The 21,049-nt window shown below is 51.4% G+C and overlaps 1 protein-coding gene across 2 annotated transcripts in view; it reads left to right on the top strand.

The window, feature by feature from the left end:
- Window positions 1–21,049, top strand: part of MYO5B (myosin VB) — a 339,470-nt gene that overhangs the window by 212,960 nt on the left and 105,461 nt on the right. For both annotated transcript variants that reach the window (XM_046024282.1, XM_046024281.1), the window contains exons 10-12: window positions 5,129–5,394; window positions 15,800–15,881; window positions 16,395–16,535. In XM_046024282.1, coding sequence (XP_045880238.1) covers window positions 5,129–5,394; window positions 15,800–15,881; window positions 16,395–16,535 — 489 coding nt within the window. The remainder of the gene's footprint in view (window positions 1–5,128; window positions 5,395–15,799; window positions 15,882–16,394; window positions 16,536–21,049) is intronic.

Below are 21,049 nucleotides of genomic sequence, written 5' to 3'. Positions count from 1 at the left end.
TATTTTAAAAGAACAAGTCCTTTTCAAATCAGCTGCCATCAAATTTCTATCACCAAGGGCAGGGAATTTAGTGGCTATTGAATAAATTCTTTTTCTTATGGATTGCTTTTCCAAGGACCCTGAGGTCCATGGAATTCTACAAAGTGTTCTCCGTCCATGAATACTTTCTGAGCTCCCCACTGAGGTCTGCGCAGCAAGGAGACGGAGCGCTGGACACCGTATTTGGTGGCTGTCTCCACGGAGCTTGCAGTGTAATTGGGTAAACAAAAGACGACCCTGCTTGGCAAGATTCTGGCAGTACGATGCAGAACATTGAGACACCTTTATGAAAGTATGGCAAATTGTGAATGATCCCATTAATGCTCACAGTGACTGTTACTGTCCCGGTGCCCAGTGTAGCATCAGATATGTGCCAGGTACGGAATGTCTAAATGGGTAGATGTGGGAGATGGCGGAGATGTGTGGTCCCGTAGTCAGCGGCTGGGGTGTGCTCTCTGCTGTGCGTGTTGGTCTAGGTCCACCCTGGTGTTCCCACCTTGAGTAAGTGAGCCTGCGGTTGCTGACTAGACACCTTTCTTGTGCCCCTCAGTGGCTGCGTCCTGGGGAGGTCCAAAGGAGGATTCTTGTTCCCAACGACTTAGAATTTAGAAACCCAGATTCGGGGAAAGGACAGAAGACAGTACTATAGAATATGAACGTGGGCTTGTGTCGATGCCACTCACAACTGGCGCTTTTTCAATTCAACAAATATTTATTAACCTCCTGCTGTTTGCCTGGAGTTAGGGCTTATCAGAAGTTGAAACTGGTCCTGCCTTTAGAGAGAGGACACTTGCCCCATATATTGTTCCTGAAAAAGAAATGGTCTTGGGGGCAGAGGGTCTCCTGGGCCCATCAAGGCTGCTGTCATTCTCAGCATGGGATCTGCCACCTCAGGAGAGCTTTGAGGCTCACGTGCCTGGGCCCAGTGTGAAAGGAGGGAATGCTGGAGCCAAGCAGCGTGGGAGACCTCGGACGATGCTGGGTGTGTGTGTTGGGTGGGCAGGGAGGTTGGCAGTGATGGTATTATGAGAGAGCCCATGTTATGCGAGGAGACCCTGGACCCTGGCAGGATGGGGAGTGGGCCTCCATGCAGGCCACACGCCCCCCAGTTCTGAGGCCTTCGGGCCAGGGAAGTATTGCTCCCATGTCATTCTCCTTGTGAGGAAGGCATATTAAGGGTCTGTGCCTAACCCCCACGTGTACCCCCAGTAAATGCTTCTTGCTTCCTTAGGCAGCCATGTATGTCCTGGTGTCAGGGACAGGTGAGATTAAGGACAAGTGCTTTGAGAAACTCCTGGTTTGGGTCAGTGAGATACAGGAAAGGGGACACATATTCCCCGGGTTTCCAACTCCTCCAACACTCCGCTTCCCCTGCCCCCCCCCATTGTGGATTCTCACAACACCTGTGTCTTTCTCCATGGTGCTGCACTTGGTTGTAATTTTACATTTTCCCTTGGTGGGGGGCGGTTGTTGCACGTCTTTCCCCTCAGGAAACATCACAGTCTACGAAGGCAGCTACTGTTGGTGAATTATTGTAACCCCAGCAGCTGGGACGGTCGGTGCCCAGCCCTTGGTAGGTGCCTGATGAGTGGATTTTTGCTCAGTGCTGGTTTCCCCCACTAAACTCTAGGGCCGTGTCTGGTGTGGGAGATCATGTCTGGTCTGGAAGGATGACCTTCCAACCCTGACACACATTGGCACCCACCAGTGTTTCTATAAAGACTATATGAAGGTGAATACCAAGACACAAATTGGAGAAGACTGGACAGAGGGCATGGGTAGTGCTTTAGGGAGAAGAGGGAGGAAGCTGACAGGTAGAGGTTTTGTTAACAAATGGGGCAGCAGGCCCTATCTCTCAATAACAGGAAGTCAGGTTTTTTTGTTTTTTAAAGATTTTATATATCTGAGAGGGAGTGCAGAAGTGAGCATGGGTGGGAGGGAGGGGCAGGGGGAAACGGAAAGGCAGACTCCTTGCAAGCAGGGAGCTCGATGCAGGGCTCCAGACACCCCAGGAAGTCAGGGCTTTGAGCACAGGAACTTGGTCTAGGCTGGCCGCACGTTGTTCTTGGATTAGAGGCTGTGCAGAGAACTCATTGTGAGTCAGGACAGCAAGGGTTAAATCCTGGTTCTGCTGCTTCCTGATAGCTAACCTCTCTGAGTCTGCTTCCTCATCTGTGGAGTGGGGGCTGATGCGACCTACCTTAGCCCGGGGCTCCCATCTCTCTTGACTCTTATGCCCAACAATTTGTTGGAGGCAGAGTGGACCTTGTGGACATCCCTGTTACTTCACAGGGTGGGGAAACTAAGGCCCATTAACATGACTGTTATGGTCATGTCAGGCCCCAGCCAGTGCCGTTTGCCCCAAACCACTGCCAGCCTGGAGCTGGGCCACCCTCCCTGGCCAGGGTTCCCCAGCAGGTGCCAAGCCCAGTGCTGGGCATCCGGTGTGCACACAAAGTCTTCGTGAAGCAGTTGCTAGTGAAAGTCTCTCTCGGATGGATTTTGATTTATTCCTCTGGTGCAGAGGGGTGGGCCTCCTGCTGGAAAGGCTGTCTGTCCAGACGCAGTATGCCTTCTGCTCGGTAGTTTTGATTTTTAATTAAAGCGTGAAGCTGTGTTTGCGACTGCCAGAGTTATCTTGGAGAGGCAACAGAGTGCAATTACTTGGGCACCAGAGGCAATTTGTTTCTTGAGTTTGGCAATATGGGCCCACAAAACCTAATCTACCTATGATGCTGGTGATTTTTAATGGATTTAGCATCATTTAATTAAGCCTAAATGTCATTGCGTGATGTTCAATCAGTCGCAGTTAGCACCTTTCATCATCAGTCAGAAGGGGGTAACAGAGGGACAAGCCCCAGGCCACCGCAGCAGCCGGGAACCCGTCCTGAGATGAGCCTCAAACAGTGTCAGGACATGGGCTTCTGTCTCCACTGCGTTCCCCGGGGAGGTGCTGGGTGGCGGGGCAGGGCTCCAGGGGGCAGGCCTCGAGCTGTCCTGTCAGCTGCTGGGAGGCCATCTACAGGTCAGGGAATCCAATGGCAATGCTATGCTGGGCAATTAAGAACGCCTTGGAAGTAGGTCAGATTGAGAAGCTGGACTCTCACGACCTCCGAACCTGTTGCCTGCCAGGCAGTCCCCAGGCATTTAACAGCACTGCGGGTGGCTTTCTTGGGAGGGGGGTACGGCAGGGGGAGGCGGGCGGGTGCAGGCTGCCACCAAGAGAAATGCTGCCCGTCAGGACAAGGAGCCATGGCAGCCCCGCCTGCTGTGTGAAAAGATGGAGGGCCTCGCCCTCCCCACTCAGTCCAAGCTGACTCTCTTCCCCAGCTGGATCAGGAGCTCTGGGCCACAGTCAGGGCTGCCTCCCCACCCCCAATCCTCTTCACCTGAAAAATAAGAGGGATTGGGTTAGAATGATGATTCCCAGGGAATTTTCCTGGGAACCTTAGCCCTAGGCAATTTCTTAAGAAGCTAGGGGTTCTTTGGTCAATTAAGTTCAGGAAATGCCGCATAAAATATGTCTCCTGGGGCTCTCAGGGTCCGTTAATAACACCATTTCAGCTGTGTCTAACCTGGTGGCGTCCCTCGGCCCCTGTTGTTAGGTAAAGCCCATTAAAGTGCTTTGTAGCTGTTGCTCCACAGACGGCATTTGGAAGAACACCGGCCTTACTGGAGGTTCTTTCCTACTCTGACATTCTATTATTTTGTAATTGTGTTTGCTTTGGGTAGATGGATTTTAAATATCTGTAGAAGAAAAAAAAAGCTGGCCTGGGGAAATGGTGTTAAGGAGGAAATGGTACAGTTATCTGCGTTAATTTTCTTTGAACGCTTAAACTCTCATTTAGATCCTCTACAGCTGTCTCATCAGAAAATGAGTCCCACAAGCAAAGGCAATTTAGGGCCATTATAGAAGGTGGCAACATCGTGTTCTGAAGGATTCCCTTTCTGCTTGAGACTTAATAAGTAATCTGGCAAGCTCGTGGTTTGGTTATCCGCTTTCCGGGTGGGGGGAGGGCATTTAGATGAGAGAGCAAAGAACAGGGGGGTTTGTGGGGTGCCCTGAGTGCAGAGCAACGAGTATGTGACTTACACATGGGGGTGAAGTGAAGACAAGAGCTGCAGGGGACGTGCTTACCGGGGACCGCAAGGCCAGGTGGTATGATGGGTACTTTGGGTAAATGCGGGTCGAGATTGGAGGCAGCTGGGTGGAAGGTGCTGCTTCTCTCTCTAGAGAAGGGTTTTCAGGAGGAGGAATTCCTCGTTTTCTCTCCAGGTCTAAAAGGGCGGTGTTACCAGTTGCAATGTTCCAAGTGGCTCTTCCCCAGTCATAGTCTGTTCTCCGTTCTTGCTGTTTGTCCTCGCTTTCCACTTCGATGGGCTTCCTTCCCCAGGCAGCAAGGGCTCTAAGACTAGAACACCAAGTGTGTGTTACTTACCTTCCCTGAGGCTAAGGTGCGGGAAAGTCTGCTCAGAGCATTGCAGTGTCAGTGTGGGGAAGGATGTCCCGTCGGCTCAGCTCTGTGCTCGTTCCAGAACATGCAGCTGTCGGACCGGGTGCAACCGGTCAAGGGTAATGCTTGCCCGTGAGGACGTCTTTCCAGGCTGTGGGCTCAGCCCTACACGCGGGGCTCTGCAGATGGAAGCTGTACATTTACCGTGATTCTGCATCTGCTGCTTTGTATGGTTCCTGCTGCCTTCTGGTTCCTTATTCCTCATGGATTTATCCATCCCTAAGCTATCAGTTCTCATTCTGCTCCCTTCACTCAAGGAATTCTCTCCAGCCTGTGACTTGGCAGCCCACTGGCCGCGGAGGAGGGCAGAGGAAAAGTTGAGAAAGCTTTTGTTTTGCAAAGCCCTCATCCTTCAGTGTAACGATGATCAGCTGCACCAACACGCGTGGGGGCCTGTTTGTCCCTCCGCTTAGTGGTGTGGGAGTGCGCGAGCCTCCTGGTGCTGCGGCAAGGGGTGGTGAGGGGCGTCGTGGGTCTGCGGTGCTGGGAAAGGGGCTCATTTTGGCTTGGGGGGGCGGGCAGGGTAGGCAGGCTTGCCCTCCGCTCCCTCCTGAAGCCCTCCACGTCTCTTCCAGCCCCAGGACGCACACCTGAACGCCTTCTGCCGGCTGCTGGGGGTGGAGCACAGTCAGATGGCGCACTGGCTCTGCCACCGCAGGCTGGTCACCACCTCTGAGACCTACGTGAAGACCATGTCCCCACAGCAGGTGGCCAACGCGCGCAGCGCCCTGGCCAAGCACATCTACGCACAGCTGTTCAGCTGGATCGTGGAGCACGTCAACAAGGCGCTGCACACCGCCCTCAAGCAGCACTCCTTCATTGGCGTCCTGGACATCTACGGGTAGGCCCATGCCCCGCCTCCTCTCCCTCCGCCTGATGGCCATGTCGGCCTTTTTTTAAACAAGCAAACAAGCAAAACATTTAAAGGGAGAGCAAAAAAGAACGCGAGTGGGGGTAGGGAGAGGGAGAAGCAGGGACCCCGCAGAGCAGGGAGCCCCATGTGGGGCTAGATCCCAGGACCTTGGCATCATGACCTGAGCCAAAGGCAGACACTTAACTGACTGAGCCAGCCAGGTGCCCCGATTGCGTCTTCCTGCTAGCATTTCAGAGTTGGCAGGGGACCTTGCTTCCCAATTCTCAACCAGGGAGTGTGACACATGGGAGCATTTTCTGGTTGTCACAGCGACTGGGGTCTCTACTGGCACCTAGTGGCCTGAGGTCGGGGATGCTAGGTGTCCGACAATATGGAAGATAGTTCCAAGGAAGAGTGGCCCCTGTCAGGACCCCGCTAGCTCCTGCGTGGAGAAGCCGTGTACATACCCGTCTTCCCAACTGGGAAACAGGCCTGGCGAGGGAAGGGTCTTGCCCAGAACTGGACCGGAAGCTGCTCTGAACACAATTTCAGGTTTTGCGTCTCAGCTCTTTTATTCAAATCTACCATCTGACCTCATTCACTGAGTTCCCCATCAAGATGGTTATTATAATACCACGATTTTGCCCAGCACTGTAAGACTCATGTGCGGTCATTCTTGAGGCTTCTCTTCCTTTCAGAATTCTAGCCTAACGGCAAGCACTGTTATTTATAACGGCGTCTTCTGCAGGGAGAGGCGACATGGCTCAGCGGAAAATCTCCCTGACTAGGCGTCAGGAGACAGGGGTGGTGACTCATGGCTGGCCCCAGCTCACTCCACACCTCACAGCCCCCTTCTGGTCTTTGTTTCCCTCGCTGGAAGGAAAGCATTGAGCCACAGTCTCTCTGAGGTTCTTCCCAAATCCTTCTAGAGTTCTTTGAAGTTCTGCGTCCTGATCTGCAACCTCCTTTGCACGTCTTTTATGATCAATGTCTTGCCCTCTTTAAGCTAATAATAGATTGAATCCTCCTGGGTGTTTATATCACAGAAGGTTATGGCTTCTGTCTTAAAATAGAAGTTCAGACCCGTGGAAGTGCAGAGTTGTAAGAGCAGGGCTGCTTTGGTGGAAACAACTGCTTAGTGGGCTGGTGGGCTGGGGCTTATGTTGAGACTAGGGCAAAGGGAACCTCCTAGAAGTAGCCACGTCCCCAGGCAAAGATAGGCTGTCCTCGTTAGAGCTCTGCTGCACTTGTTCACGGTCGGTTTCCGATGGAATCACGTTGCAGGGTGTGGAGGACATGGAAGGAGGAGACTTGATTTCTGGTATCACCAAGGCCTCGTGCTGAGGAACTAATGCACATACATGAGCCACATAGTACAAAAGGCAACCGAAGAAATTCTAGCAGAGTCCATTTGAGGGTTTGGACTCTCAGTGTGGGATGAGTGTCAAGGCAGGAGAGGGCATGCTCGTTGGCACCATCAGGGAAAGCTTTATGTGGAAGGCGGGGTTTGGACTGGATCTTTTAAAGGGAGGGAGTAAAACACGGGAGGTGGGGGCAGCAGCTTTGACCCGGGAGCACTGTCATGATGTTGGGAAAAAGCAAAGTGTGGCAGGGAAGCCTACTAGCTGGTGAGACCACAGTGGGGCATCACCGAGAGCAGGAAGCAGGGGGATGTGTCCTCTCCAGGCTGTTCGGAGTTTTATCTGAGCGGCTGGGTCCAGGCCATTTCTCTTGGCCACTGAGTGCCTGCTTTGGGCTCAGCCCCTCCCATTTCTCTGTGGAGAGCATGGTGCATTTCCTACTCTGGGAACTTTCCTCCTTGCTGTCAGTAATTCCATTATTCTCTTCACCATGAGTATTTTCAGGAAATTGGGTTCCCCTGAAAATCTGACCTTTCATGTTCCTTCTGAAGGAAGACCCAGAGAAACCCCGGCCACAGCATTGGACCCAATTCCCTGACTTTACCTGGGCAAGAATCTAAATTATTGCGTTTTTGATCAGGGAGGATGAACAGGTAGGCTCAGTGTTGTGAATAGCATGGGAAAACATCGTGACTTCAAATAAGGAATTATTGAACACTACATCAAAAATTAATGGCTTACACCATATGTTGGCTAACTGAACATTTAAAAAAACAAAAACATCGCGACTTTTGGTGCTACTGCTACTCACCACTGTCATGGTCCCCTGCTGTCTTCGAGACACCATGGCCTTCCCTCCCTCCCCGGCATCTGCAGTGAGAGGCTTTGCCCCTTGCTGGCCTGTCACGCTGCTGGGTCTGGAGATGCCACTGGGCTCGGGCAAGCTGGATTTTGTGCTTCTATTTGCTGTTTACCTTTTTCATCATTGAGTCTGTTCTCCCTCAAGTCCTGTGACTGCCCAGAGGGGAGAAATTGGTTTCAGGGAAGGCTTGTCTGTGGTTTGAGGAGATCGGGCCTGTGGTTAGGTGCGGGTCCTGAGAACTCGGTCTCCTGACCCGTGCGTTCCCCTGTCCTCTTGGAGTGGCCCTGGCTTCCTCGGGGTTCCACAGTAGGGCTACAGACCAGGTACTTCAGAAGTTTTCTACCCTTTGTGCTTCCTTCAGACATGCTGTGCTGCCTTGTTTTCTTTCTAAAATCCGTGTTCTTAGGAGCTCATTTCGTTTTCCACACTGTGCTGGGAAGTAGTCCTGTTTGCACAGCAAGGCACCCTCCCCTCGCAGAGGTCCAGTGCTGGACTCTTACACATGCTCCATGCAGTGCCGTGTTCGCGCCCTCGAGGCAGAGTGCGAGATGGCAGGTGAGGGCTGGGGCGGGCTCAGAGTTCGCGAGCTGGCTGGTTGTCTGGGCCATCTGTTGCCAAGAAAGCACTTAGAGACTTTCCCTGGATGTCCGTAAGCCTGTTCCTCAGCAGTGCGAGTCTGCCGAGAAATTGCTCTAAGAATTTGCGCTGGCCGAGGCTCTCTTCTCTGGCCAGAAGGCATGTAATGAACTCTTAGGAGATTAGAACCAAAACCTTCACCACCCACAAGCAGATCACTTGGACCTGTTGGTACTGCATCTGCTCCGTCCGGTCAGAGACATCATTTCTTCATCTGGAAGAAAATGACAGTGTTGGGTGGGAGTCTGGGCTGACCTTGAATGGAGCTGTTTACTGTCCTCTCCCTTTTGCAATCCTGGTATCTGTCTCCTTTTTGATGGACTTCCAGACACTTTACAGAAAGCCACTGGGTCTTTTTTAAAGTGGCCATCCCTCCGCTATCTGGGTCAGTGTCACACCTGTCCTCTTCCACCTGGTGTCTTCTCCAACCAACACCCCCGCCCCCAACTGCCAGACTCATTCCTGTCTTTCTGCTTCATTCGTAATGTAACTAGGGAAAGTGATTCTAAGGACAATTCATCCTCCATGACTTCAGAAAAGTCCAGCATGATTTTATTTTTTGAGTTTTCCATCCAAATCCCTGACCACCCAACGCTGGAGAGGGAGCGAGCATTTCTCCATGGTCTCATTGTGTCTCAGCCCTAGGCTGGGGAGACGTGGTTCACATATAAGATGCCCTTGGGATGACCTAAATTCTTTGATAGTCTTCTTTCTTGTCATCTGTGAGCAAAAACGGCGGCATGTGGGAGCTAGAAAGAATGCGAAGGATGGTGGGGATGTGCTTCTGAATGTATTAAGCCTCGTTCATTAAGAAGAAAGGAATAAGGAATTATCTGCCTCTTAATCAGGTTAGAAATGTGTGAAGCTAGCCAATGAGAATGGGATTGCCACCCCCTCCCTGACAAGGAGACACTAATTAGTAATTAGTGGGGTAACTGTCCCCAGATGAACTCTAGCCCCTGTTCAGGGAGTTATTGGCTCACCAATCAAGCTCCTTCTGGAAACAACTGAAAAGAGTTCTGTTGGATGTGTGAGCCGCTCCAGAATTTTCCATAAATGTTTAAAATGTTAGTACAGAATCTGCTGCCAGAGTAAATACTCTCCTTTCCTTGTAGATAAGAGAACAGTGCAACGACCAGCATCATACGTAGGCACCCCGCCGTTAACATGATGTTCTGACTGGTGGTCTGGACGGTAGGAAAGGCTGTGAACCCTGACATAAATGGCACAACGGTGGGGAGCCACTGCTCAGAGGCCAGGTCCCCAGGTTCCCCAGACCCCCGGTGTCCTGGCAGGAGGGATGGTTTCCCTCCAGCTTGCTCCCCTGTCTCAGCTCCAAAAAGTGCAAAGCAAGCAATACCCATGGAGCAGTTTAGCCAGCCTGAGCCCAGCTCCATCCCTTCAGCGAGGGTCCCTGACGTGGCTGCCTGCCTGCCTGCCTGCCTGCCTGCCTGCGGGTGTTTGTTACCAGGCAGGGGATGGAAATGAATAGACAGAGCCAGGCAGTTTGTGGCTGGACTTTCCTTTTCATGTTAAATTAACGGGCGCCTGCCTCTCCAGGCTCGAGGAATTGTAACTGTAATCCCTCATTCCTCTTCCCTCCTCACGGCAAAAAGAAATGGATGGCTTCAATTTTCAATTTGGGAAAAAGGCAGTTAGTTATTTGTCTTTGATTTGAGCCTTTGACATGCCAGGGTGGCAAGGGCTTTGGCTGCGGCCAGCCCGCTCTTTTTTTTTTTTTCTTTTAAGATTTTATTTATTTATTTGACAGAGATCCCAAGTAGGCAGAGAGGAAGGGGAAGCAGGCTCCCGCTGAGCAGAGAACCCAGTGTGGGGCTCGATCTCAGGACCCTGAGATCATGACCTGGGCCAAAGGCAGAGGCTTTAACCTACTGAGCCACCCAGGCATCCGGGGCTGGCCTGTTCTTGACGAGGACAGTTGGCCTAGGAGACCTGTGGAGGGAAGAGGAGATTCATGCCTCATGTGGAGGGACAGTGGGAGAGAGGGTGCAGGGGTCGGGGGTAGGGGGGTGCGGTGGAGAGGAGCAGGCAGGACCCCAGAGGAAGGAAGTGGGTTTGCTGGGATTTTTTTTTCTTTTTCTTTTTTTTTTTTTTCCATTGTATTTTATTTCTTTTCAGTGTTCCAGAAGTCATTGTTTATGCTTGCTGGGATTTTCTATTCTCAGCTCTCACATTATTTTCTGTTTCTTATGGTATTTCCTGACTTTAAACTAGCGCCCATCTCTACTCGGTGCTTTTTAACAATATGGATTTTTTAAAATAATTTTTTAAAACTGTAGCTGGAAAAGCACCTAACATAAAACTTAGCATCTTAACCATTTAAAAAAAAAAAGATTTTATTTGTTTGAGAGAGAGAGAATGTGCTGGGAGCAGGGCAAGGGGCAGAGGGAGAGGGAGAAGCAGACTTCCCGCTGAGCAGGGAGCTGACTCGGGCTCCACCTCAAAGACTCTGAGATTATGACCTGAGCCAAAGGCAGACGCTTAACCAGCTGAGCCACCCAGGTGCGCCCCCCATCCCCAACCCCGCCATCTTAACCATTTTTAAATGTACGGTTCAGTGATGGTAGGTATACTCACATTGTTACACAGCAGAATCCTGGAGCACTTTCATGGTGGAAGACTAAAAGTTTACACCCATTGAGCAGCTCCCATTTTTCCCTGGAAACCACCACTCTACACTGTTTCTGTGACTTAGGACTACATTGGATGCCTGTGTAAGGGGAATCGTACAACATTTGTCTTTTTGTGACTGGCTTCTGTGAGTTAGTTCAGTGTCCTCAAGACTCCCCGGTGTTGCAGCCCGGGACAGAATTTCCTCTCTTAAAGCTGAGTAATGCTCTAGTGTGTGTACACACCACCTTTTGTTTACCCACTCTTCTGCTGATGGATGTTCGGGTTTCTTTTAGCCATGGGCTATTGTGAACAATGCTACAGGGAACAAGGGTGTGCAAATATCTCTTCTAATTATTTTCAACATATGCCCAGAAGTGGGATTGCTGGATCATAGGACAATTCTATTTTTAATTTTTTGAGGCACTTACAGATTGTTTTCCATAGTGACTGCGCCATTTTGCATTCCTATCAATAGCACACAAGGGTTTTGGTTTCTCCACATCCTTGACGACACTTGTTATTTTTTTTTTAATTTTATTTATTTATTTGACAGAGAGAGATCGCAAGTAGGCAGAGAGAGAGAGAGAGGAGGAGGAGGAGGAGGAAGCAGGCTCCCCGCCGAGCAGAGAGCCCGATGCGGGACTCGATCCCAGGACCTGGGATCATGACCTGGGCCGAAGGCAGAGGCCTCAACCCACTGAGCTACCCAGGCGCCCCACTTGTTATTTTGAGAGTTTTGGTTGTAACTCTCCTGATAGGTATGAAGTAATCTCTCCTTGTGGTTTTGATTTGCATTTCTCTAATATTTAGTGATGTTGTTCATGTTTCATAAATTGTCTCAAGGCCTTCACCTATTTTTTGAGTTATTCGGTTTTTGTTGTTAAGTTGTAAGAGCTCTTTGTATATTCTGGGTATTAACTCCTTATCAGAAATATGATTTGCAAATGCTTCCTACTGTTCATAGGTTGCCTTCAATGATCTATTTTAAGTAAATTTCTTAGGTGGTTTGCCTTCGTTTTAACGGATATTTTATTTTCTTGGTGTTGGTCTTACAGTTCCAATTTAGTTATTCAGAGAAGACTACCTAGCTCCTCTCTGACCAGTATGAAAAGGGTTCATGGTGAATGGAGGGGGAAAAGCCAGTGATCTTTTCCTTCAAGCCTATAAACAGTGGACCAGACGTGGGCAGCTCAGGAGATCCCTGGGCATGTCGTCCTCAGGGTGAACATGCACGGCTGGCCCCAGGATTGTCAGCTCTAACAGATCCCTGAAGCCATTGGGTTTGCCTTGGAATCTTTGAGTCTCCCAGGAGAACCTTGTAACTCAGATTGCTCTAAAGTCCATCTCAACCTTCCAGAATTTCTCTTACACAGCTCTTGGGCTTGTGCCTAAAGGCAGACACACATTCATACTCTTAAGGTTCAGATAAAGTCACAGGTCTCTCTGACCTGCCGTCACCCCTCTGAGTTGACCCACCATTCAAGTCCTATAAACGCATCAAATCTCTATTCCTTGGAAGGCTGTGTGTACTGGATTCCTGTGGTCTTCCTGAGAGCTCTTTCGCAGACCTTGCAATCCTTGAGGCAGTTGACTGATGGGCGGGGAGAGGGTTTCCGTACAGTCGGCATTTTTCTATTCCGCCCTGAGGTTCCTGGCACATAGAGGAGCAGGGAGTTGGAGCACACTGCAAAGTAAGTGGACTTTGGACTGAGGTCCTCCAGAAGAATAACTGTTCTTGGCCTTAGGATGTGAGCAGTGCCTTGTACTGCGCCTTCCCTGAAGGCCAGATCCCGTGTGGGGACATCTAGGCCCAGAGAAGCACAGGAACAGAGTTCAAGTCCTGGTGTTCTAGGGTACAGCCAGCATCCCAAGACGGTTGAGTAAGAGATCAGAGGAGTTGGCATCGTGAAAAGACCACAGGGTGCCCTTCTGAGGTTTCCTGGGCTTTAGTAGGGAAAGAGACCTCGATGGGACTTGTCTAACTTTTAATAACCATTCCCTGACAGCCCCCTCTCTATGTCCAACCTACAATGTATATTTTTTCCTTTAACCTTTGGTAGAAGGCTAGAGAGTGATCTTGGTAAAAGAGAGGAGACTGAGACAAGAAGTTGGGTTCCTTTGAGCCACATTCCAGGGGAAAGAAGTCTTCCCCAGCCTTGAAAGCCCTGCCTGGCCTCTGCTCTGAAGCAAGAGGCTTGTGGAGGTTAGTAATGAACTCACAGGGCTTGGTTGACGTCCTTTCATTGTGGTTTCACTTTCCAGCAGACACTACCTTATTTTTAGAGACCTCTGTGGCCCTTACCACACCCTGCAATTGGAGCAGAACCAGAAGGAAATTCTGTCCTCTTCTACGTTTCGGGGAGAGGAGGCTAGTGAAGGTAGGGGTGATGGTTGTGCCACCGTGAATTCAGACCTTGGGTCTCAGCATCAAGTCTTACTCTGCATTCTGACCTTCCTCCCACCTAAGGATTCTGGTCTAACTATTCTCAACATGGATTATACAGAAGAAATCCAATTCCTTCTCAGATATAAATTTCTTTGTGACAGTTTAATGCTGTGAACTATAAATTGATCCATTGTGTTTATTTTAAAAAATCATCTCTGTTGATGGATAGAATTGCTACAGATAGACTCCTATTGTAGAGAAGTTGCCCTGTCTCCCTGGCTGAGGCTTTCTGAGGTCAGTTCTCTTAGACATTTTCCAAGCTACCCAGACCCTGCATTCATCTCCGGCCCTACAGCGGGCATTACAGTAATTACACTAGATGCCAGAGGAATTGTTACCAGATCATATCTTAGAAATAGGGGAATTATGAGCTAATTTTAGGCCACCTCAAATTAATGAGAACATTCTTGGTGGAGTGCTACCAACATAAACCTTTAACAAATGACAAATGGGAGATACTTAAATCCTTTATCTGTGGAGCTCAGTCCAAGCCCTGCACGTCCACCTGATCGCTATTTTCTGGCCATTTGCTAGGGTGGCTCCTTTATCTTCTCTGTAGGTTTATTAATTAAGTTTCCTCTGGGGGTTTGATGGTGTCAGCAGCCTGTCTTGGGGTATGGTTGCGTCGGGTTAGGAAATGAGGTTCTAAGTGACAGAACTCCATGTGTAGGGCCATCCCCTGGACTGGTGCCCCAGGGCAGCAGGAGAACTGAAAGGTACAGTATCCCCCCACCCCCAACCCCCACACGGCCCGGAGCGCAGCTCCCATCCTTAGTCTTCTTTGATTAACTTAGACAATTATTTCTCCTATGTGGGCATGACTGAAGGCTGTATTTTAATATGGTTGTCTCCAAACAGTTGACTCCTTTGATCTCAAAAGGACTTTCCACTTCTCCATGTTTTTATATTTTGGGTGGGGAAGGTGGATGCGAGAAGCCTGATGTTTTCTGGGCCCCGACATGGCCCTGTTGGCTGTCTGATGCATTTATTCTCTCTTGGGTGCTGCTTCTCCAATACCACCAGCCTACAGCCCTGACGTTTCTATTTGGGAGTGGTAATTAGGGAGGACTGTCTACTGGGGAGGACTGACATAATTTTATATAAGATTAAGAAACTTCCTCTGTGTATACTGAAGAATGAGGGGGTAACAGTGTAAGGTTATGGGAAGGCTGAAGCCTGTACACCCCGCCCTCATGTCTCTTGTTGATACTCCCACTCCTCTTCTGGGAAGTATCCTTGTCCCTGCCCTTCCCCATCCCTCCTTTTCTTAGTGAAACTTTTTTTAAACTACGAATGGGGCCTCAGAAATCACTGCCTGGATTCACATACTAGCTCTTCTGCATACAGACTCTGATTTGGACCAGATTATTTCATCTCCCCGTGCCTTCGTTTCTTCCCTTGTAGCATGGAATCGTGGGCATGGAGTGAGGGGGAGCTCCTGAAGCATTGGGGGCCGAGCGCTCATTCAGCCAGTGGTGTGAATGAGAAAATGGCTCCTCTTCCTCCTACATTTCTGCCCCTCCACTGCCCAAGCCCGATGACGCTACCCAGTGTGCAAGACGGCCCCACTCATTTGTAGCTAATGCTGCTGATTCTGCTAGACCATTCTGGCCTGGAGAGCTTGACCACGTCCGTTTAGTTGTGGGGGTGAATCTCGCCTCTGGGCCCCATTGGTCACTTGAAGCCCTCTCTCTTGTCCCTCCCTTAGTGTCTTTCGATCCTTTTTCATTACTCGGTCACTACCGGCTTAAGTCACGCCCCAGTTGGTCTTCTAGGATCATTACTGCAGTAATAATTGCCTTACTGACTTCCAGCCTTTGGTCTTGCACAGCTTCCCCCAAATCAGCTGTTCTCCACCCTCTTGCCAGTTTCTAAGCTGCACATTTGATTTTCTTCGAATTGTGTGTAAACTCGAACTTCATGGAAATGAATAAAAAAAAAACTTTAACCAGTACTAGGACAACCGGACAGTTGAATGCATGGGAGGCTGAGGTGGTTGTGGGGTGATAACACGAGTTGGTTTCACCTTTCTGGAAATTCATTTTCTTCTCCCTTTTAAGAAACCATATTCCAACACGGTGATTCTGCTAAGATGGTTGCATCCTACAGAAAGAACCATGAAAGATGCATGTACAACATTTGCCCCAGCATTGATAGCAACTAAAAATCAGGAAAAGAACCAAAACGTTCTCTAACGGGGGATTGGTTAAATTGCGGTTCATTTGTGTTTGGTGGGGGACGCTGCCAGCCCATGAGGGGCTGTTGTGTGAATTGGAAGAAGGCACCCCCTCTGGGTGGAATGCCCCCCTTCTGGGCTTGTGAGGGACTTCTGTGCTGGAGTCGAGGATGGAGCTGGATGCAGGGAGAGAGGAGATGAGAGTAGCCTCATTGGAAGTCCCAATGATTCCTTCGGTAAGACGAATGCCCCTTTGTCCCCCCCCTTCCATTCTGCAGGTTTGAGACATTTGAGGTCAACAGCTTTGAGCAGTTCTGTATAAACTATGCAAACGAGAAGTTGCAGCAGCAGTTCAACTCGGTAGGCCTGGCTCCTGGACCCGGGGTGTTGGGTGGGGGGACCTCTCGCCCTGGGAGCAGCAGCCTGGGGCACTTCTCTTCCATCCAGGGCCAGTGGGCTCTAGCTCTGCCCCAGCCTTCTCTTACTGTCTTGGGCGGGGGGTGGTGCCCCAGCTTTCGGAAGGCATTCTCTGCTGCTCAGGAGGAATGGGGCAACTGGGTTGAGAAGGTAAATGATCCTCCCCTTGGTTTTGACTCCCCACCTCCTGATTCAGGGCTTCTGGGCTATTTGCTGGATTGCAAGCCAGTTGATTACTGGAATATTCTAGAGAAGGGATCACGTGGGAATGGGGATCACCTAACTAGGCTCTCCTTTTTTGCAGTCACGACTGTGACTTAGTGCTCAAACCTTTTCTGATGGGTATACATCCATGACCCCTTCTCTGGGACTCCAAGCTCACGTGGTTGAAGCTCAGGGGAGATAAACGTTGGGATGTGCCTGCAACTACTAACCTTGACCTTTCACCTACCCTAGCATGTGTTCAAACTAGAGCAAGAAGAATATATGAAGGAGCAGATCCCTTGGACCTTGATTGACTTTTATGATAACCAACCTTGTATTGACCTCATAGAAGCCAAGCTGGGCATCTTGGACCTGCTGGATGAAGAGTGTAAGGTAAGACTGATGACATGCTCATTGTGTTAGTTCGATGCTGGGGGTGGGTGGGGATGGGGGGTGCCAGAGCCCACTCTGTGCCGCAGGGAGTGCGTGAGGTCTCAGAGCGGGGATTTCATGGGCATTTAGCCCACCTGTAGGGTGGTGAGAGAAGCCTTGATGTCCATTCTACACGCTAGAAGCTGACTGCGTAGGTGAATCTGTACCTCTCTTGGCAGAGACTGGATGGTATGGTTTGGCACCATAGAATGGTGGTATGGATTTGGTGCCCCGATATCCTAGGCGCTGAGAGAAGGACCCTCACATCTAGACAGGCATCCCCTGAGAGTGAAGACCAAGAGCCCAGGGGCATGTTTGTCAGGCCAGATGCATTATGAGTGATGGAGCTGCAAGCTTGGTGGCGGGTGAGGTCCATAGGTCCCCCATCCAGCTTTTCGTGGCTTCTACTTGGTAGGACAGCAATATCGTGAGTGGTCAGCAAGGGCAAAGGCAGGCAGCCTTGAAAATGTGGTTTAGGAGGATCTGGGTTTTATTTTATTTTATTTTTAAGGTATGTACGTATGTGTGTATGTATTGTATGTATGGGAGCTTGAGCAGGGGCGTAGGGGCACAGGAAGAAGCAGGCTCCCTGCTAAGCAGGGAGCTCAATGCAGGGCTTAATCCTAGGACGCTGAGGCCGTGACCTGAGCCAAAGGCAGACATTTAACCAACTGAGCCACCCAGGCGCACCAAGGATCTGGGTCTTATTGATCACCTAACTGCTTTGGCCTTTGGTTTCCTGGATTAGAAGGTTTGGATCTGATGATCTTCAGAATTTCACCCAGTTCGATGGTTGCTGATAAGAGGGTAACATTCCTCGGGCAGTGGAAACTCTCATCCAAATGTGTAGAAACACACAATTCTTGGGATCGCAAGGAAAGTACTTGGTTTCCTTTCCTCCTTGGGCTCCCGCATCTTGCCTGTGAAGGCTTGGGCGTGGCTGGATGGTTTAGAGGAGGAAGGTCTCTCCCTTCCAGGAGGGTGCTCCCAGTGTCATTGTCTTTGATGATGAGGAGTGGTTGATGGAACAGTGGAAGACGGAGGGAGATATGCCAAAGTCCACAGCTCGCACATCTTCACTCCTAATAGTTAGCAGCATTTCTTCTGAGCTGCAGGCCTTGCCCCACGTCAGCTCTGGCCAGGGCTGATTCCTCAGTGTGTAAGGTGTGTGCCTGGGCCTGCTCAGCTTGGGAGGTAGCGGTGAAGCTGATAGGATACTGGTTCCTGCATGGAGCGCCACTGGCTCGATGACCAAAGTCATGGCCCCAACTTTTAAGTGTCATTCCTCCCCTCCCCCAGCCCTTTGTTCATCATTCTTTCACTTGGGTTCAGCGTCCACTGCCAACAGCTACCTTCAAGCTCAGCGGGACCCTCCTCCTCTCCTCTAGTATGGTGTGTGCTCCTGTTCGTAACCTTCTCCTCCTGCCCCACACCCCAACCCCAAAGGCACCACCATGTCCTTGTGTTCACCCCAGGCCCTGGCTCCGGGACTCCAGCTCTTCAGGGCCCTCCTGGGGTGAAGGTTAAGACCCATGGGCTCTGCGGAGGCTCTTGAAGTGGGTGGTTTACCTTGCATGGCTCTACCTAGCTCTTCGAGAGCACAGCTCTGACATAAATAAAGCTCCGGGGCATGGTCGCTCCTTTGCTGGGTACACACACCTAGAAAAACGCCTAAGGCTTCAGGATGACGGATTCTCTGGATCAAGCAGCTGCCTAATTGATTTCTAGTGATTTATCTGCTGTTAGCAGACAATCAAAGACCAATCGAGGTGGGTTTGCTCTGGCTTATGGTTTGAGGATCTGAAAGGTGCCACTACCCAAGGGAACAGGTCCCAGGAATGTCAAATCAGGGTGGTAGGAACACAGGTGCAGAGACCTTAGACTTCTGTCCACAGGCTAGGAGCCAAGCCAGCAAGGGGAAACCGGAGTCCTTTGGGCCTGGTAAGCTGGTGATTCCCAGGGTGGTGGGAGATCCTTAGCAGAAAAGCAGAGTGGTCGCCGGGAGGCCCAGGCTGCAAGCCGTGTTCAACAGCCCAGACCCCTATACTTTGCAGCCTTGGATATTCCCAGTGCTGTCTCCCTGCCAAGTGCAAACCACTTGCAGCCTCCCTGCGGAATCTGTTTTACTTTGAGAAGCTAATGGAAACTCTCTTGGTGGATGATCTCTGCCTTCATGTTCTGTGGAGCCTTCTGACTGGGTCAGATTCATAAAAATTAGGTGACTTCAGCTGAAGACTGCATCTGCCTGAATTCTGCCCCTGACATCCGTCAGACACCCCGAATGTGTCATGTGCCTGCTGTCTCTCAGGTCTCAGGAGAGGAGGAAGGGTTCTCCGTACAGGCCAGCAGGGATGGAGAGGGGCAAGATTGTGCTCTGAGGGGGTGGGGGTGGGGCCCAGGAGGGCTGTGGGCAAGGCCCAGTGCCCCCGGGCCCAGAGCCCCCGGGCCCAGAGCAGGCTGGAAGAGGCCTGGACCACAGCTCAAGGGCCACAGAGCAACACCCAAGCAGAATCAAGGGAAGGGGACGGCAATGGTGATGCAGAAAGGGGGCCATTCTGTTAGGTCTCCTTGCTTCCCTGTGCCCGGGGCTCCTCAGAGGGGCAGGTCTGAGGAGAACCCGGATTTCCGGTCTGTCCAGCTGGTATTGAGAGGGGTGTCACTCCTGCCAGCGGGACTTGGTGAAACTCTGTGGTGGCTGAGAACACCGGTCGGGAGGAGCAGGGCGGGCAAGACAAGCACCGCATTAAGGAGGAGTACAGAGCCCCAGTGTGGAAAGCTTCCCCCTCCCCTCCCCGCTGAGGTAAGTGCTTCAGCGCAGTAGCTGCTCAGAGCAGGCAGAGGGTGAACGACAGGTGGTGCCTTTGTCAGAACTCAGGGCCTCAGCCTCGTGTGCCTTGATAGGGTGTGTTTTGCTGTAGGGAGAGCCTACCGTGATACGCCCAGCTCCACAAAATGGGGGCCGGGGGCCTGCTGCACCCTTTGGAGCACCGCTAGCTGTGAGCCTGAGCGGGGAAGGGAGTCCCCCCGGAGCTGGCTGCATCCCGGCGACACAGCGTTCCCTCAGGGACCGTCCTGTGGGACAGCCGAGCTGCCTCAGACCATGTCCCTTCCCTCCACTGCCATTCAGACACACGCCACAGAATGAGAAAGAATGGGATTGCACTGTGACCCCCATGTGACAGGACACAAAGCCACATGAAAGACTCATGCTCTAAAAGCAGCCACTGGGAAATCGCTTTTCCTGGAGAAGACACACAGCGGCAGGCAGAGCCAGGGGGCTAGCATTTAAATTAGAAATTTGGGGGGGTGACCCCGGATTTAAAGGAGCAGCACAGGCGTGGCTCCCCCCAGAGCCCGTGATGGGTGCCTGCAGCCACAGGGGTGTTCATGGAGCAGAAACTTAAGTCCCCCAGGGCTCCTTCAGGGGGAAGAGCCTTCTTGCCATCCTGGATCTGTGGTCCGTCCGCCCCAGGCCGCTGCATCAGCTACCGGGGGGAGGACGCGGGGGTCTGCTTGCAGCTGGTGTTTATTTCCAGGCTGCTCTTAAAACTCTCCTGTGCCCACTGCTCTCTAAGGCTGCTGTGGGGCATGACATAGGCCATATTCGGAGCGGCATTCTCTGCCCTCCCTCTTCGGGGGGAGCAACCAGTTGGGGCTGATGGGATAGGACAGGTCAATCAATGGGTGTTTCCTCGTAAGTGACACATGGGCATCAGCAGGAAATTTCTGAAAGTGATGCTTTGACCCTTGGAAGCAGTGCTTGCGAGTAACACCACAGAGGTGCTCCGTCTGGGGAGAATCTGGGGACGCGAGGGCAGTCCTGAGGCCAGAGGCAGGCACAGCCCTGGGGAATGGGGTTCTTCCATTTTCGGGACCTGGCCTAAAAAGCTGGCGAAGGGCAGATCTTCCGTAATTCCCTGTTGAGGTGGCGGAGGGATGGCATCCTGAAGGCCCCCCTGCTTCCTCACCTGGGTCCAGCCTGCTCTCAGGAGAGCTCGCTCCATTCCGTGTTAAACTCAAGGGTTAGTGCTTTGTTGCCCCCGAGGTCTCCTTGTCCTGCATGTTTGCGAACAGGTTGAAACCTGAGGGGGAGATGAAGGGGCCTTCCCACTTCTGCTCGTTCACCTGCCCAGTGAACCCCTTGTTCCTGCCACCGAGTCCCTGTCCTTCACACAGTACCTCAAGGGGTCAGGCCAGGGCCGCAGTCATCACCATGGTGACAGGGTGGGAACGTTCAGCCCAAAGGGCTGTTGACGCAGAGAAGTCAGGAGTGGGGTGGCCTTCTGGGCCGAAGGAGTGTCACATTGGGAGAACTTGAAGTGGTCCAACCTGTCTGGACCCCGTGGTGGTGGCAGATGAAACTGGAAAATGAGAACCATCAGAATGGGAGGCTCTGTCCAGAGAGGGCATTTGGACCGGACTCTGAAGGCTCTGGGGGTGCAGGGCTGGGAGGCAGGGACAGGTGTGATCACTTC

The sequence above is a fragment of the Meles meles genome, chromosome 12, assembly GCF_922984935.1.
Source record: "Meles meles chromosome 12, mMelMel3.1 paternal haplotype, whole genome shotgun sequence".
Classification (NCBI taxonomy): Eukaryota; Metazoa; Chordata; class Mammalia; order Carnivora; family Mustelidae; genus Meles; species Meles meles.
Note: the sequence above shows the minus strand (reverse complement) of the source record. Positions and strands in the feature narration are given on the sequence as shown.